The 16,996-nt window shown below is 48.1% G+C and overlaps 1 protein-coding gene across 1 annotated transcript; it reads left to right on the top strand.

Moving 5' to 3' along the window:
• Positions 1-1,846: 1,846 nt before the first annotated feature.
• DNAJC18 (DnaJ heat shock protein family (Hsp40) member C18) lies at positions 1,847-16,110 on the top strand. Its single transcript, XM_052684933.1, has 7 exons — positions 1,847-1,985; positions 2,133-2,278; positions 3,033-3,218; positions 7,866-7,978; positions 9,271-9,380; positions 11,363-11,535; positions 15,116-16,110. Exons 1-7 carry the CDS (start codon positions 1,948-1,950, stop codon positions 15,238-15,240), a joined length of 891 nt encoding a protein of 296 aa, XP_052540893.1. The 5' UTR covers positions 1,847-1,947; the 3' UTR covers positions 15,241-16,110.
• The last annotated feature ends 886 nt before the right edge of the window (positions 16,111-16,996 follow it).

Genomic DNA, 16,996 nt, shown 5'->3' with positions numbered 1-16,996 from the left:
CATCAGGTATTTTTACAAGTGGTTTGTTTTGTTTTGTTTTGTTTTTAGTGAAGTTTTTTTCTGTTAAAATTCTCAGCAAAGTAAAACCCTACCTCCACCAGAGAGGTGAGTTTGTGTAAACTTTAGTTCCCAGGTGATGCCCAGCTCGGTGTACTCAAGAAGCTGCGCATCTCAGCCCTATTACCCAGTGCATGGAGGCTCACAAGCAGGTTGAACACAGCGTCGAGCTGTCTTGTGCACACCTGCAACATCAAACACGGCAGCAAGTGCCCAGTTCCTCCCCCCACTTCCCAACAAGCCATATTGACCTATATAGGGCCGTCCCATGGGATCTCATCTCTGCTTTAGTTTTCCTTCCCCTGAAATCATCATCTTTCTTCCCTCAGCCTCTCTAGAGTCTTGACAAAAACAAACAAACAAACAAACAAACTGAGCCTGCTCTAGTCTGCAACTGAACCACATCCAAAAGCAAAACAAAGCTATGGCACTGTTCAAAAGAAAGAACTGAATTAAAACAGTGGAAACAATGTGAACCCAGCATCCAGGTGCAGCTGGGAGCACACAGCAGGGATCTCCCATGGGTGCTGTGCGTTGCCCATGCTGGGCTCACTCCTGCAAGCTGCAGTAGTGGAAGGCACCAACTCATTACTGTCAGCAGCCACGGCACCCAAAGGTCCTGTCTCACAGCTCATCAGCCCAGTTTAGTTGGCATGTGGGAGGACAAGTAATCAACGTAGACTTGAGCAAACCTTTTGACTCTGCCTCCCACAGCCTTCTCCTGCAGAAGCTGCAGCCCATGGCTTGGACAGGTGTACTTTTCCCTGGGTAAACACCTGGCTGGATGGCTGGGCCCAGAGAGTGGCAGTGGATGGAGTTACACCCAGGTGGCAGCTGCTCATGGGTTGTGTTTCCTGGGGGTCAATACTGGAGCTTGTCCTGTTTAATATCTTTACTGATCATCTAGATGGAGGCATTGAGTACACCCTCAGAAAGTTTGCAGATGACAAGATGCTGTGGGGAAGCACTGATCTGCCTGGGAGTAGAAAGGCACTACAGAGTGATCTGGACAGGCTGGAGAGCTGGGCTGAGGCCAAAGGGATGAGCTTCAACAAGGCCAAGTGCTGCATCCTGCACTTTGGCCACAACAGTCCCATGCAGTTCTACAGGCTTGGGGCAAAGTGGCTGGAAGCTGCGTGGGGAAAAAGGATCTGGGTGTGTTGGTGGACATAGGGCTGAACACGAGCCAGCAGTGTGCTCGGGTGGCCAAGAGGGCCAATGGCAACATGACTTATGTCAGAAATAGTGCAGCCAGCAGGAGCAGGGCGCGATCATCCCTCTGCACTCAGCTCTGGTGAGGCTGCACCTCAGTGCTGCGTTCAGGTTTGAGTTCCTCAGTGCAAGAAAGACATTGAGGACCTGGAACGTGTCCAGAGAAGAGCATGGAGCTGTGAGGGATCTGGAGCACAAGTCTTATGGGAGCAGCTGAGGGAACGGGGGCAGTTCAGTCTGGAATAGGCGCAGGGCAGGCTGTTATTGCTCTGTACAACTCCTGACAGGAAGCAGTGGGAGAGGGGTTGAGTTCAGCCTCTGCTCCCAGGAAACAGCGGGACACGAGAGGAGCTTCAAGCTGCACCAGGTTGGGTCGGCTTGGGTCCTAGGAAACGTTTCTTCTCAGATGTAGTGGCGACGCGGCGCCTCAACCAGCGCAGGGAGCCCTGCAGTCACGGTCCCTGGAGCAGGGGAAGCCCTAGGAGCTCACCGAGCCCCATTTGACGTCACCGGCGCCCCTACCGCCGCGCTGCCCGCTGGGAGTTGTAGTCCCGGGCCGCCCGGCGCCGCCGTTCCCAGCGTTCCCCGGACGCCGCCTCCGCGCACAAGATGGCGGCGCGGGCGGGCCGGGGCGGCGGGCGGTGAGCGGTTGGAGGGTCGGGCTGCCCCGGGCCCGCCATGACCTACACGGCGGAGCAGCTGGACGGCGTGCGGCGGTGAGACTGGGCTGGGGGGGTTGGAGCCTTGGGCCGAGCCGGTGGGGGCGGCGGGGCGGAGAGGTGCCGGGCCTGGGGCCGAGGGGATGCCGGGCTGAGGGGATGCGCCGTGCCCGGCGGTGACGCCGCTCTCGTGTGCGCTTCCAGGATAAAGAGCTGCCGGAACTACTACGAGATCCTTGGCGTGGAGCGGGATGCCACCGAGGAGGAGCTGAAGAAGGCCTACCGCCGGCTGGCCCTCAAGTTCCACCCCGATAAGAACCGCGCTCCCGGAGCCACGGAGGCTTTCAAAGGTGGGGCTGCGACCGGAGCGCTGTGTTGGGCTGCTGAGGGTGATCGTGGAGGGCTTTCCCAGCCCCAGCCGTTCTGTGCTGCCGTTTAAACTCCTGCATCCTCTGCAGCCTTGCTGTGTTGCAGCTGTATGCGAAGCGTGAGTCGGCCCTAAAAAGGCAAAGGTTTCATTCGCTGCCTGTCAAAATGAGGGGTTTTGGAAGGATGTTTCCTTATTTGTTGTGTTGGGGTTGTGTTTCTGTATGAACTGTTCACAGCTGCTTTCTGACAAAGAGGAAGAAGAAGATGAAGCAGGCAGGCTGCTCCTTCCAGGTGGTTTGACGTGCACTGTGAATAGATGCACAGGTACTGCTTCGTAAAGATCTGTGCTGGCAGAAAAGCTTGGAATGTGGGTCTGCGTGCCAATTGCTCTCTGCAGTAATAAACTTTGCGTGTGGAGGTGCACTTCTACGTCAGTATTTAGTTAAAAAGCTGCATTCTTCCTCAGCCTTTTGATAGATGAGGACTCTTGCCTTTAAGTTTTCCAAATACTTCACTTCTCTCCATATACTTCAACATTTGTGTCTTTCTCCTGGTAGGAGAGAGGTTTCATAGCAGGTAGTCATGGTGTTCTAATGCTTCTTATGCAAAGGCAGTTCTTTCAAAAGTGAATCAGTCTTTGGGCCAAGAACACGTTTTCTGTGACTTGAGCATATTGCTCATCTGCTTACATCCAGAAGTACTGCACTGTAACACTTCTTTTACTTCATCCTCCAGCAATAGGCAATGCTTTTGCAGTTCTGAGCAACCCTGAGAAACGATTGCGATACGACGAATATGGAAGTGACCACGAGCATGTCAGCACTGGCGAAGCCAGGCACTATAATTACTACACAGAATTTGAAGCAGACATTACACCAGAAGAAATATTCAACGTGTTTTTTGGTGGGCACTTTCCGACAGGTTGGTATCTGTCTGCACTGTTCTTCAAGCATTGTGAACTGACGCTAGGCCGTAAAGCACTTTGATTGATCTCGTAGTTAAATTATACTTGGAAAAGAGCAAAAAACGTTTTTGAATTTTTTTTTTTTCCTTCCTATCTTATTCTGCCTGTAAATGCTCCTTAAAAGCACAGTTTAAGGTTTTGGTAGCTCCAGTCCCTAAATAGCTCAAAGCCCAGCTTTGCTGTCTAGGAGGGCCGTTGCTGCTGTGACACATTCCTCACCTCCCAGCCTTTTAAGGATTGCTGGCAGCACAAATTAGGAGTAAGAATGTTTTAATTTGGCAGGGATTTAGGTTGGCTCTTGTGTGAGCAAAATTTCGTTACCGTCTGTAGCTGAAGACCCTTCTCTTTGTTATTCTTTTATTTTCTCTCCACTGCCTGATGTCAGCTATGATGTGGGAAGCAAAATAAGATGTGAATGCAAGGGGCATGAAGCATCTTTGCTGTTGGTTTTGTCCTTGAGATGTGTTCCTGCATTGTGTTTATAGTAGAAATGGGAAGCCATAGCAGATCAGTGGAATACAGGCTGAGAGTAGGAGTAGATCTGGAAGGTGTGGTGAGCCTAGATGTCTTCTTGCCACTGTCAGCATTCATTGACAAATTGCTGTAGTGCTCTTGTCGTTTTTCGCTTCAAAGGCAAGGTAGAAAGTAACATGCCAATTACTATAGTCTAAAGCAGGGGGGTTGAGTAATGACTTACAAGTTCCTCCTTGCTGTGCTGTGTGGCAGCATCTTGCAGCTTAGGGAATCTCAAACTGCCTTTGGTATTGAATCAGTAACTGTGCAAGGTGTGTCAGACTCAGTGTGGAGTAACTCCCCCAGCTTTGTGAGCACCTGCATATGACTTTGCTTTGGCCACTGGTGAGACATTCACAACTATGGAACATGGCTGTTGTATGGCTGCATGCAATGGGATTGCTTGGACTTGAGAATAGAAAACTCAGGAGCTGCAGCAGGGATTTGGATGCTGGTATGACCCATACATAATAGGTAAGGTGACCTGAACAAGTACAGAGGAATTTTTATCCGAGTGGCAAAGAATAAGAAAATAAATATTATTTCATAGCTGTCAGTAATAAACAAAAGGTTCCCTGCCAAAAACATGGCTGGGCCTAAATACATGTGTGTTTTCATAAATGACATTTTGTAATCAAAATCTCACTTTTCAATTCAGTGGTTCTCCAAATAGGCAAAGTTTCTACTTGCCTGGAATAGCTAACATAAAGAGAATGGCTTTCACACCATTGTAATGTTAAGTAGGATTTTCCTGTGTGTGCTGAAGTTTGTGCTAAGCTGCAGTTCTGTGCTGGTTTTGTTTTCTTGTGGTACCTTGCTACCACCAGAAATGTGAATAAGAAGTGTTGGTGTTAGATAAAACTCATTCATACAGCTTCTGGGTAGATCTATGGCTCATCTATCTATGGCACAACTTGCAAGTCTAAAGGAGGGCTCTACCTGGGGCATAGTGTTGTTGTAATGGCTCTGGGCTAGAAGTTGCACTTTCTTCTCACAAAAGACAAACATGCATGGAAGGAAGAAAGCTGGCAGAAATTCTGTGAGCAACTTTGGATTTGGAAATGTTTTTTCTGAACACCCTGCAAAAACCACTCAACTTCTATTCTTTCACAGCTTGATCAAATACTGTCCGAGTAGCATCAAATTATAGGACCTTTATTTTTCAGGACTGTGCTCTTCTTCAAACCAGCCTCATTAGGCTGGCTTCTGCACTTTGTTAGTGCTGTGCAGTGTTGTGAACGAGCTGGGAAGCACAGGTTTTGATATAGCAGCAGGGGTCAATCCCCCCAGGTTTCTTGCAGAATTCTTTTAGAAATTTGGATAAAGGACAGCATAAAAGTATCACAGAATCACAGAATGGCCTGGGTTGGAAGGGACCTCAAGGATGATGAATCTCCAACCCGCTGCCACATGCAGGGCCATCAACCTCCCCATTTAATACCAGCCCAGGCTGCCCAGGGCCCCATCCAGCCTGGCCTTGAACACCTCCAGGGATGGACGGGGCATCACAGCCTCTCTGGGCAGCTGTTCCAGCACCTCACCACTCTCATAGTAAAGAACTTCCCCTTGACATCCAAACTAAATCTTCCCTCCCTCAACTTAAAACCATTTCCCCTCGTCCAGCTGTTATCTACCCTTTCAAAGAGTTGATTCCCTCCTGTTTATAGGCTCCCTTTAGGTACTGCAGGCTGCAATGAGGTCACCCCGCAGCCTTCTTTTCTTCATGCTGAACAAGCCCAGCTCCCTCAGCCTGTCTTCGTATGGGAGGTGCTGCAGCCCCCTGACCATCTTTGTGGCTCTCCTCCGGGCCCTCTCTAACAGTCTTTCTTGTACTGGGGGCTCCAGACCTGGACACAGCACTGCAGATGGGGCCTCACAAGAGCAGAGTAGAGGGGGACAATCTTCTCCCTCTCCTTGCTGGCCACCCCTCTTCTGATGGAGCCCAGGATACCATTTGCTTTCCGAGCTGTGAGAGCGCACCGCTGGCTCATGTTCAGCTTTTCATCCATCAAGATCCCCAGGTCCTTTTCTGCAGGGCTGCTCTCATGGAGTGCTCCTTCCAGTCTGTACAGATGCCTGGGATTCCTCCATCCCAAGTGCCAAACCTTGCAATTTGCTGCGGTGAACATCACCAGGTTCACCTGGGCCCACCTTTCCAGCCTCTCAAGGTCCCTCTGAACGGCATCCTTTCCTTTCACCATGTCAACCACACCACTCAGCTTGGTGTGGTCAGCAAACTTGCTGAGGGTGCACTCGATTCCATCATCGCTGTCATTGATAAAGGTGTTACAGAGCACCAGTCCCAACACAGAGCCCTGGGGGACGCCGCTCATTAGTGGCCTCCACCTGGACACAGAGCCATTGATGACCACCCTCTGCCTGCAGCCTTTCAACCAGTTTCTTATCCATCGAGTGGTTCCCCCATCAAATCCACATCCCTCCAATTTGGAGATGAGGATGTGTTGGGGGCCATGTCAAAGGCCTTGCTCAAGTCCAGCTAAATGACATCGGTTGCCTTTCCCTTGTCCACCGATGCCGTCACTCCATCACAGAAGGCCACCACATTGGTCAGGCGTGACCTTCCCCTGGTGAAGCCGTGCTGGCTGTCTCGGATCACACACTCATTCCTCTGTGATCAAGCATGTCATCCAGGAGGATCTGTTCCCTGATCTTCCCAGGCACAGAGGTGAAACTCACTGGCCTGTAGTTCCCTCCTTGCTCCCTTTATTGTCGATGGCAGTGATGTGACCCTTCCTCCAGTCATCCGGGACCTCACCTGACAGCCACGACTCTTCAAATATGATGGAGAGCAGCTCGGCAACCACCTCAGCCAGCTCCTTCAGAACCCTGGGATGCAGCCACCCGGCCCATAGACTTGTGCACATTCAGACTTGTGCACATTGAATCTCATCAAGTGGTCTCGGACTTGCAGTATTCACAGGATTTACTGCCCCAGTCCCCACCTGGAGGTTTAGGGATGCGGGGCTCAGGGATGTGAGAAACACTGGAATCCTGGCCGCCAGTGATGACCGAGGCAAAGAACTCATTCAGTACCTCAGCCTTCTCTTCATTTGTTGAAGCCAGTTCTCCTTTTACTAAAGGAGGCACACTTGCTTTGGCCTGTCACTTCTGGCCAATGTACCTGTAGAAAGTCTTCCTATTGTTTTTCACACCTCTTGCCAAGTTCATTCTGCCTGCGCCTTGGCTTTCCTGATCCCATGTCTGCACGTCTGGATGGCATCCCTGTATTAAATGCATAAAGTGTTGAGTCCTTTTTCCCAAGGCACAAAAATAGATTGGCATTTCTATTGTCACAAGGCCATACATTTCAATTCCTTATTACAAAAATATTCTGAATTTCCAAGTGAGAGAGCTAAGTTGCTGTTTAGATGTTCATGTGGTGATGTGATCAGAGTTCAAACTTCTAATCAAAACATCACTTGCCTACGTTGTATTCTTTTCTCATTTTAGGATTGTCAAAAATAAATCAGCTACAGTCAGTGTGCAGGAAAGGAAATCTGAATCGTACCTGTTCCCTCAAAAAGCTGTTTTATTCATCTTTTTCCACATTATAAAATAATTAAGTGGAATTATTAATAGCTAGATGGAGGAGGAAATAGAGCTGAGTGTGAAAGAGTGTATGCAGTAATTATAGGAAACCACAGTTCACAGCCTGAGTCTGGTGGAGGAAATTAATTCTCCTTCTTAAAGGCTGGGCATGAAAGACAGATTGCAGTCTGTCAAGTGAGTATGACAGAAGTATGAGGTGCAATTATTTTGTGTGCACACACATCTGTGTTTTATTTATTCATTGTTGTACATAATATACATGTGTTTTTTACTATTGCTGTATATACTCTCTATCCAGCAGTTTCTACAGTTTGATGCAAATTGAGATGGATGAGGAGCAAAATTCACATTTCTCTGGAACGTTTATTGGAATAACTTTATTTTGACATTAAAGTTTGAGGTCTCCCAAGTGCAATTCAGCCCACGTAGTATAAACCTGGGTAATTAACTAGAGATAGAATTACAGGTAAATACCAGCAACTGGATGAAAATTATGACTCTTTTTGGGCTTCTTTTAACAGGAAATATCCATATGTTCTCCAATGTAGCCAGAGATGCACACTATTATCCACGGAGGCACCGAAATGAAAGAGCGTGGACACAGGAGCAGGAGGAAGAAGAAAACAGGCCACAGGTAAGTGGGCTTAAACATTTCACCAGGGTGAGAGGTTGGCATACACCTCTGACACCATTGCAGACTTATGCTCAATGCTTTCTTCAAGTGCTGTACCCAAACAGGTGATTACACAAGGAACTCGATTGTTTCTCTTTTACTGATCACTGCTTTAAGAATAGATCTGTTGATAGGATCACAGGCCCTGGAGTTTCAGCAACCAAGTATTTTGCTGGTGCTTGGTTCTTGCAGGCTTGAAGGGCTTAGTAATCTAACAGTGATCAGTCCAAGTGTGGACTGATACTGGGTAAGGTAGTATTGCCTTGTCCTCACTGCATATTTAATCCTTCAGTATATTAGCATACAGTTGTAGCCCAGGTCAGGACGGGTCTGGGTTACATTTCTACCAGCTGAAACCTTCAGGTATGGTACCAGGTGTCAGTTATTGCTAATACACCTGTGTGTGCACCCATGCTGCCTACCTTGGAAAAATCTTCCTCCACAGGCAGTCCAGTATCTAACAAGATTGTTCTCAAGGGAAGATGAGCTCTTCCTTGGAGTCCCTTATAGACTGGCTCTGAAGTAGTCCTAGGCAGCGTGCACACAGCTAAGCTAGGGCACATGAATCCACGAATCCCACCTGCTGCTGTGTTGGGTGTTCTTGTTGCTAACCCAGGGCAGAGGGCAGAGCCTAAATAGGCACGTGCTACGTTTTGTTCCTAATCACAAAAGGAAGTTTAAAAGTCAGTTAAAAGCCGGACTGATGATCTGCATTTGGTTGCTGACTAGCAGAATTCTTCCATCCTTTGGGCATTTATCACTCTTTTGCCTTACTGCATAAATCCAAACAAATAAAATGCTTAATGCATCCTGCCCCAAGTTAAATTACTTGTGTTCTCTTCACCCTTTACATTTTATCCAGTGTTTGGACAAAGATGGAGGTTTTTAGAATATATGTGTAAACTTTGGAAAATGCACAGATGGGAATTGTAATGTTCTTTTGGCTTGGATTTTTAACTGGCAGGCAGGCACAGTGTTGTGGGCATCTATTGCCTTGAGCAGGAAACTGTAGAAGAGAGGAAAAAAAAGGCTCTGAAAACATAATTGGAAGAAAACGGCTTTATAGAGCTTTCAGAGACTGTTAGTAGAAGTTATTTTAGAACTAGAATGTCATCCTGGTCAAAATTTGGAAATACTCATCTTTTCTGTTTGCTTTGAACACCCTGTTGATTTACGATAGCCTGACTGCAGTGAACGTGGCACGTTGGTTTCCATCTGTACATTTGTCCACTGATGATGGCTGTTCTTTTCAGAACTCATATTCTGCATTTATTCAGTTGATGCCCGTTTTCATCATCATCGTCGTGTCGGTTATAACTCAGCTGATGGCCACCAACCCCCCCTACAGCCTGTTCTACAAGTCGTAAGTCACTTGGAAATTGTTCTTTGTTTGAGACAGAGGAGGTGGGCAGAAGTGGGTCTTAATGGAAGAGCTGCTGGTTGGTGTTCTGTGCTGCTCTTTCTAGAAAGTGGTGTCAGGTAAGGAAATCCCAGCAGTCTCTATCGATAAGTTCTCCTAAGTAAACTACGGTGAGCTTTATTGCTCTGGGTACTGAACAGATAGAGGTGCTGAGCCAGAAAGCTTAACCAGCTGGTGTGAAATGCTTTTGCACAGTGGAAGGAATGTGGGTGTAGCTTAGCTGCAGTCCTAATCAGCCCCTGGCCTGCCAAGCCCCACAAGGTCTGTGGGCTGCCTCTCGTGTTCCCATGTAAAGCAGTGAGGAAATTAGGTCTTGCAGTATGATTTCAGCCAAAATGCCACTGGGAAATCTGTCAAGTGCCACAAATGATTGAAGTTTTGAAATGGTGTGGTTGAACATCTATAAAGAAGCAGTATTCACAGGTTATGGAGGGCAATCTAAACTAATCTAGAAGCAGAAGGAATGCCAGACCTGCTGCAATATGAGTTGGTGGGCAGGAGGAAAACTCATATAAACCTCTTGGCATGCGGTGCTGGGAGATGGGAAGCTCTCCAGGCTGGTTTAGTGAACTTTCTGGCTCTTCCTGAGATGGCAATGGGAGTTGGCAAGGTTTGAAGTACCATAGGTGGGTGCCTGCTGCATACAGCAGTAGCAGAGCACCCTGCAAGCTCTCCTTGCTCCCATTTAGGAGCAAAACTACTCAGGTTTAGGCCTGTATGCTTTCCACTATCATAGTGTAGCTTTAATTAGCCCAGCATCCTTTATTGTTCTTTACCACCAGATGTCAGTATGTAGACCTATGAGAATAAATGGTGGCTTGTTTTTTCTGGTTTGGATTTTTTTGGTTGTTGTTCTGTTTTCCAGAAAGTGTTCTTGCTATCTGCCCATCCCACGTGGAACCTCACGCACTGGGACTGAGCAGCTAATCTTCCCTGGCTTGCTTCACTGCCTTCCCTTGTCGTGTTGATATGAGATAGCCAGGCTTGAGCCTGGTGTACAGTTACAGATGCTGTTTCTCTAAATCATATCTTAAAAAAAAAAAAGCAGCTCTAAAAGAATTGATGTAAGGAAAGCATACATCTCCAAGGCTTAGTGAGAGAAAAGTTTAAAAAGAGCCCAGGAAATGGAAGGAGCCAACTGAATTCCATGGGGAGAATGTAACCTCCACATTGTTTGCTGCCTGCCTCTTTCTCTGGGCAGTGACTTGAAAAAATGCCTGCGTATTTATGTTCCAATAAGGAAACTCCAAAAAGAATAGTCTAGCCTCTTGTCTGTGCCATTGTGGCCTATCCCTCCTACAGGATGCTCCACACACTACCAAGGCTACCGGTAATTATAAAACACTGAAGGGAAGTGTAACTGGAATCCCCTCTGCTAATTCTTATTTCTACTAAAGGATCCAGAAGCCAGGAAAATGTAAATCCATTTACATTGTGCTCTGCACAATATTGAGCTGCATGCCTTTCCTATAGTCCCTGTATTTGACTTTTGTTTCCCACGGATTTCTGAACCTAGCTTGCCAGAAGTTAACAGCAAACAGAAGAAAGGGTGTGGAGCTTCTGTTTACACGTAAAATTGGTTCTCAGGCTCTGGAATTATCTGAACTGAGCAGCTGGGAACTTGGTATTGGAAAGGAGCGGTGTCAGCTCTGATTCAGTTTTTTGTAGATATCTCCCAGTTCTGTGTGTTTTCACTATGTGGGTTTTCTTTTTCAGTGAATTCTGTTTGTGGTGATAAGCCTTCATGGCCTGAGGCTTGTAATTTCCTTAGTGCATGGCTGAGGGAGCTATCGTCCTGCAGAAAGTGGCTGTTCAGAAGTAGCTGCAAAAATTCTCTTCTGGGAATGTTACTAACAAGATACGTCTCTCAGTTTGTTTGTGTTTGAACAGCTGAAAAATCTGTTTTCTCCATCGTGTTTTCACAGGTCCATAGGCCACGTTATTAGCAGAGAAACAGAGAACTTGCAGGTGCCTTACTATGTTGATAAAAACTTTGAGAAGAATTATCAAGGAGCAGAGCTTCAAGAGCTAGAGAGAACAGTTGAAAAAGATTACATAGACTATATTCAGACCAGCTGCTGGAAAGAGAAGCAGCAAAGTAAGTTGTTTTTCTTATGAGCCCTCAGTAGTTGTGCGGTGGCTGTGCTTCACAAAGCACTGCCATTTGAGCTTCGTTTCCCAGCGCGGCGAACTTGTCAAATCTTGCAGCTGTCTTTCTCTCATCTGTTGTTAACACTGACTTCGTTGAGGGGCTGTCAGAGTACATTTTAGGTGTTTGAAAGAGAAGTGGGAAGTGGATTCTGCCATTTGAGACGCTTTTCCACTCCACTCGTATGCTTGGCCAGCTCTTAGTGAAGGTGTTTTAAACACTAACTGCTACGTTTATTTAGCTCTGACAGATTGTTTGGGCTAGAAAAGATATTAATGTTTCCTTCGCTGGGGCAGAATCAGTTTTACTTTGGCTGGCTCTGTGAGAAGGACCTCCAGCTCTTCCTCAGAACTTCATCAGGAGGAGCCTGAAGCCTGCTCAGGTGGCTGTGAACATTTTGCAGTGCTGCTGGTATCGGTTCTCAAAGACAGTGCCTCTGTGCTTATTTTGTGCACTGATTTGCATTTTCTATCTTTAGATGATTTGAGAGCGTGTTTTTCACTGTAGTCTTTTAAAAACAAGAACTGAATGCAGGGAGGGAGACCACAAAAATGTGAGCATTCAGAGTCATTCTTCTCATGTTAATTCTGAGTCAATTGGTGCCACGTGTGCAGGCATGCATTGTAACCCTGCACTGGAGCACTTGTAAGTCACTGCTGTTCTTTAATCCAGTGCAAGAGGTAGCAGTAGTGTTGTCCTTCCTATCACAAAGTCTGTGAACCATTTCAAGTAGGTGCTCTTCATCCAGAGGCAGTTCTTTTGCATCACACCAAAATCATGCTTTGAAGAGAACCACACAGCTGTGGACTCAGAAGTTTAAAAGATGAATAAATAAAAGAAGCCTAAATGTGGAAACCTTAAAAACCCCAAACGTTCCCTTGATTTTTGGTGCACTTGATTTGTGATATTAGTACACCTGTGGCAGCCTCTATGTACAGTGTGCCTATTAGTAACCATAAACATAGGCTTCCTGTGTGGGCTTGCTATAGGAATAGAGTTTTTTCCCCTACAGGAAAATCATATTAATTAATCTCGTGCAAATGAAACTCACTGTGTTGTCCCTTTCATGTAGACCTTGAGCTGAGGAGTGCTGTGCCCCAAAATGAGCAGTGGGGTTTGCAAGTCTGGGGGGTGGTAGTCAGAGGTGGTCCAGTGCTGAATGCCGAGTAATGCCTGCAAAACAATCCCCGCTTGAGCTTTTTGCTCTTCCTTTTCACTGTGTGCACATGGACCTCAGGAATGTGTACGATGCCCTCCCTTAGCAGTAGCTGGAGACCACTCTAATTAAACAAAGAAAACACAAGAAGTTTTCAGCATGATTGCCACCTAGGCCCGCGAGAGCAGATACTGAGCACAGCTGAGGCTGTCCTAACTTTAGTACAGCCAAGTTTGTCGATAAATAGAACTGAATACAAGATGGAGTGCTGGGGAAAAGTTATCCGGGACCTTGAGACAGTTGTTAATCAGCTGCTGTTTCGTAACTTTGGCCCGTTGCTTCTTGTGTGTTTAACTTTGTGGTCAGCCTCTTTTTTTTCCCAGTTGAATGTCTATTAATAGTGCATTTGTTCTATTTGCTGGAGGTACATTTAGCAGCAGCAGAAAGAACACAGATTAGTTACAGGAACAGCTCAAATTACAGTCCTTGCTTTTATGATTTGAAAAGCACTACCTGATGTCCATCTACCTCCACAGAATCTGGAAAAGCAACTGATGTATCAGGATGTTGTTCAGCCAGGCACTTCACAGCAGCCTAAAGTGACAGCTTTGGTCTCCTGACATCTTTGATGTGGTTATGGACAAAAGGCAAGCCATAGGTTTTTGCAGGTGGTTGTTCAGGCGTAGGAGCACAGTTGTGAAGTGAGACTGCAAAGAGCTCAGAATCAGAGAGAATTACAGGGAGGGAACCGAAAGCAGAAAGGAGTATGTAGTTGGAAGTAAGTATTTTAGGAGATCCTTAAAGAGAAGAACTTCAGTCAGGGAAGGTTGAAGAACAGCTGTGTGAAAGATGGGAAAACACAAGGAGCTTACATAACAGAATGAATGCTGGCAAGAAGTGCAAACATTGGCAGTAAAAATTTTTGCCCAGTTGGATGAGTACAAACCAAGTGTCTCCACTGCAGAACTCTGAACTGCGAGGCAGTAAGCTGGGTCTGGTTTTGCTCAGGGGCCTACAAGGCTCTGGACGTAGCACATTTGTGCTCTGCTGGAGTGGCACTTGAGTTACAAAGACTGGAAGTTGATTCCTGACCTAAAATAAGACGTTTGCGCCCTTCAGTTTGTAAAGCTTTTTGATAAATTGATAGAGGGTCATATGGCTTTAAATTTCAGTAGGACAGGGCAGAGGACATAAGGCATGAAAGGCCCCGCTGAGAAATTCTTTGTGCTCCAACTGATTTTGTAAAATGAGAGACTTGTAGGGTGTGTAAAAGCTCTTTGAAAAATTGAATGTCATCAGGTAGCCTGTGCTTAGGGGAATTTTGACCTTTTCAGAAACAAATCACTGGTATTGTCAGAGCTGCATCTAAAATACTCTTCAGGGAGAAAACTATATTAAGACTTCCTTAGCTAATCAGCAAAAGATGCTTCCCTGAGTTGCTGGGGGAGAGTAATTGAAGCAGTGGGATTACTTCAGTTACATGTTGCAAAGCACATTCAGAATCATATTGTTAATGAAAGGGCACGGAGACCTGCCAGACAAGTCCCTTATCTAGCTGCTCACCTTCTGTCATCAATGACAAAAAAACAAACAACAAAAAAAGTAGAATTAAAGGAATTTACAGTGCCTTCTGGGCAAACCTCTTGGCAGACAGCTTGAATCCTGATAGGTGCAGCATGAAAAAAACCATCGTGTGTACATCAAAGTATCAGAGTGGGTGGGTGTTGTGGGCCCCTGCAGAATGGGTGCACCAGAAGAGTTGCATTTCTCAGTTCTTTGGGCACGGATGCAGGGCTGGTAACTCCTGTTTGGCTGCAGGCAGCTGACAGCCTTAAGAGAGCAGTGGGAAAAGTGGGCACGAGGTTCTCTGTCCTGTTGGCTCCACTGAAATACTGCTGACAGGTGTGGAGTAACCCCACCCTGGGGTCTGTGCTGGGGAGAGATGGGTGGACATCAGTGCCCGACAGGATGAGATGTCACGCAGTTGTAAATGCTGGTATTGACTAAGAACAGATTTGATCTGTTAGCAGATCAAATGGCGTCCTGCCATTCTATGCACGCACAGCTTATGCACACTTTGTGTTTGTGAACAGTTTTGCACTTTGTGCTTTCTTTGTAGGCAGTAAAAATTACTCTTAGTTTTTTTGTTACTGCCCAACTGGTGCTCTAGTAGAGTTTTTGGGTTATTATTACTCCTTGAATTCTCAAGGATTAAGGAAAGTTGACAGCCTCTCTGAAAGGAAGTTATTTCCATGGAGCTGTGCGTGTTATAAGGTGAACTTAACTGATCCTAAGGATAACAAAGCACTGAGAAACAGTTACTGGAAGCCGTCTCATAGCTTCACCCTAATGTGTGCTGTCTTCATCTTTCAGAGTCTGACTTGTCAAATTTGGCCAAGCTGTACAGAGATGAGCGGTTAAAACAGAAAGCAGAGTCGCTGAAACTCGAGCACTGTGAGAAGCTCTCCAGTCTGATCGGAATGCACAAAGGGGGCTGAGCAGGGCCTCTGTCCTTCTTATTTATTGCTGTTTTAAATTATGTTTTTATTTTCCTCGGTATAAAAAGGGAAGGAGTCTATTGCAAAGTCTGAATACCCGATTCCTTCGTGCTGTGCAGAGATGGGCCAACACGAGCTGTGGAGCTGTGTTTGCTTCAATATACTGTACACTCTATTTGGTTCCAAGGACCAGTGGCACTTTGTAAATTAATTCTCTGGGAAATGCTATGAGTTTGAAACGTGTCTCTTTGGTAGTCTGTCTGCCATCCAAACAGCGTGTACTTCCAGGAGAGCAGACAAGTGTCCTGTGCTTGCTGTGTTTCCTATGGACCTGCCGTTCGCTCGGTCACAGCACCGCTCTGTACCGGGTGCACTGACCTCGTCCTGCTGATGCCACCTGGCTGTCCCTGCCTCTGCGGTGCTGCGTGAGGAGGATGTGGGTGAAAGGCAGCGAGTCCTGCTGCAGTCTGACCTGCAGTGCTTGATTCGGAGTAGCTGCTTCACTACGGACCTGAGCACGGTGCCGCTGCTCTCGGAGGAACCTGACTGCGCGTCCTGGGTTGGGTGGAGAGGGCTGAGCCTTGCTGGGCCTGCGAGCCGAGAGCAGCAACGCTGAAGTGCAGAGTGCATCGATGGCAGCACTGCCCAGCTGCAGGGCAGGGACAGCCGTGTTCACTTCATCCTGTGTTTCCAGTGACATATTTCGAAGCTGGCTGTGTAATTCCGATTCTTGTGGGCAAACTCCTCTCCAGCTGTTACAGGGGTCCCGCGTTTTCCGGTATGGTTTTAATGTAGCATCTTTTTACTCTGTTGAACAGTTATGAATGTTTCACTGTAGAGACTAGCGCTGCAAAGAAAGAGATCCGTGTAGTCGCGTCTGTCTTGCCTTCGTCCTCCCTTGCGCAGCCAGGCCTTTAAAAGCAGGCCGAGGAGGGGCTGCGCTCCGCTGCACGGTGGGGCCGTTGCTAGGAGACCGGCCGGCCGCCATTTGCCGCGGGGGTGCGGAAGATGGCGGCGCTGCCGGGGGGGCGGGGCCTGGCTGTGGGCGGGGCGATCGCCGTTCAGGCCGCGCCCCCCGTCCTGTGCTGGGCGCACGTGGGCGCCGTGCCGCTGTGCTCGGTGCGTCCCCGCGCTGTGGCCGGGAGGACGGGCGGCCGCCGGGGTCCGGCTGGGAAGCCCTGCACGGCGTCCTCCGTGCCGTACCGCCCCATTTGGGGCACCGCGGTGCCGCCGACCTCGTGGAGCCCGGTCTCAGCAGGGAGGGGTTAAGCACCGGCTGCTTTCAGTCCGTCCCGCGTGTGCCAATTTTAAATTTAGCCCCCGCGTGAACCCAGCGAGGGGCATCGGGTTGCCTCGGGGCTGGCAGCGCCGCGCGGCACCTGCTGCCACTGCCCGCAAACAGCCCCCAGAGCCGGGGCTGACCCCGCGGGGGTGGCCGGATGGGGCCGGGCGCACCGAGACCTCCGCACCTCCGAACGAGGCAATTAGGCGACTAATTAACACCGTCGTTCGCTCGGCTCCAACGGACCCGGAGGCGTTCGGTGCCGGTTTGGTTTCAAAGCCCACGCTTGCTTCTGGCCGCTCGCTGTTGGGTTGGGGGATGTTATGGGCAGGATCGCTTGGGGCCGGGCTTCGCGTTCCCGGGGTGGGGACGGGATGGGGATGGAGGAGCGGCGCGGGCCCTCAGCCTCCTTCTATGCTGCCGGGGGCGGCAAGCGGCACGGTCTCCGTGTGCTCCCATCAGCCCAGGGGATGA

This window comes from Tympanuchus pallidicinctus, unplaced genomic scaffold, assembly GCF_026119805.1.
Source record: "Tympanuchus pallidicinctus isolate F22 unplaced genomic scaffold, pur_lepc_1.0 scaffold21, whole genome shotgun sequence".
Lineage (NCBI taxonomy): Eukaryota > Metazoa > Chordata > Aves > Galliformes > Phasianidae > Tympanuchus > Tympanuchus pallidicinctus.
Note: the sequence above shows the minus strand (reverse complement) of the source record. Positions and strands in the feature narration are given on the sequence as shown.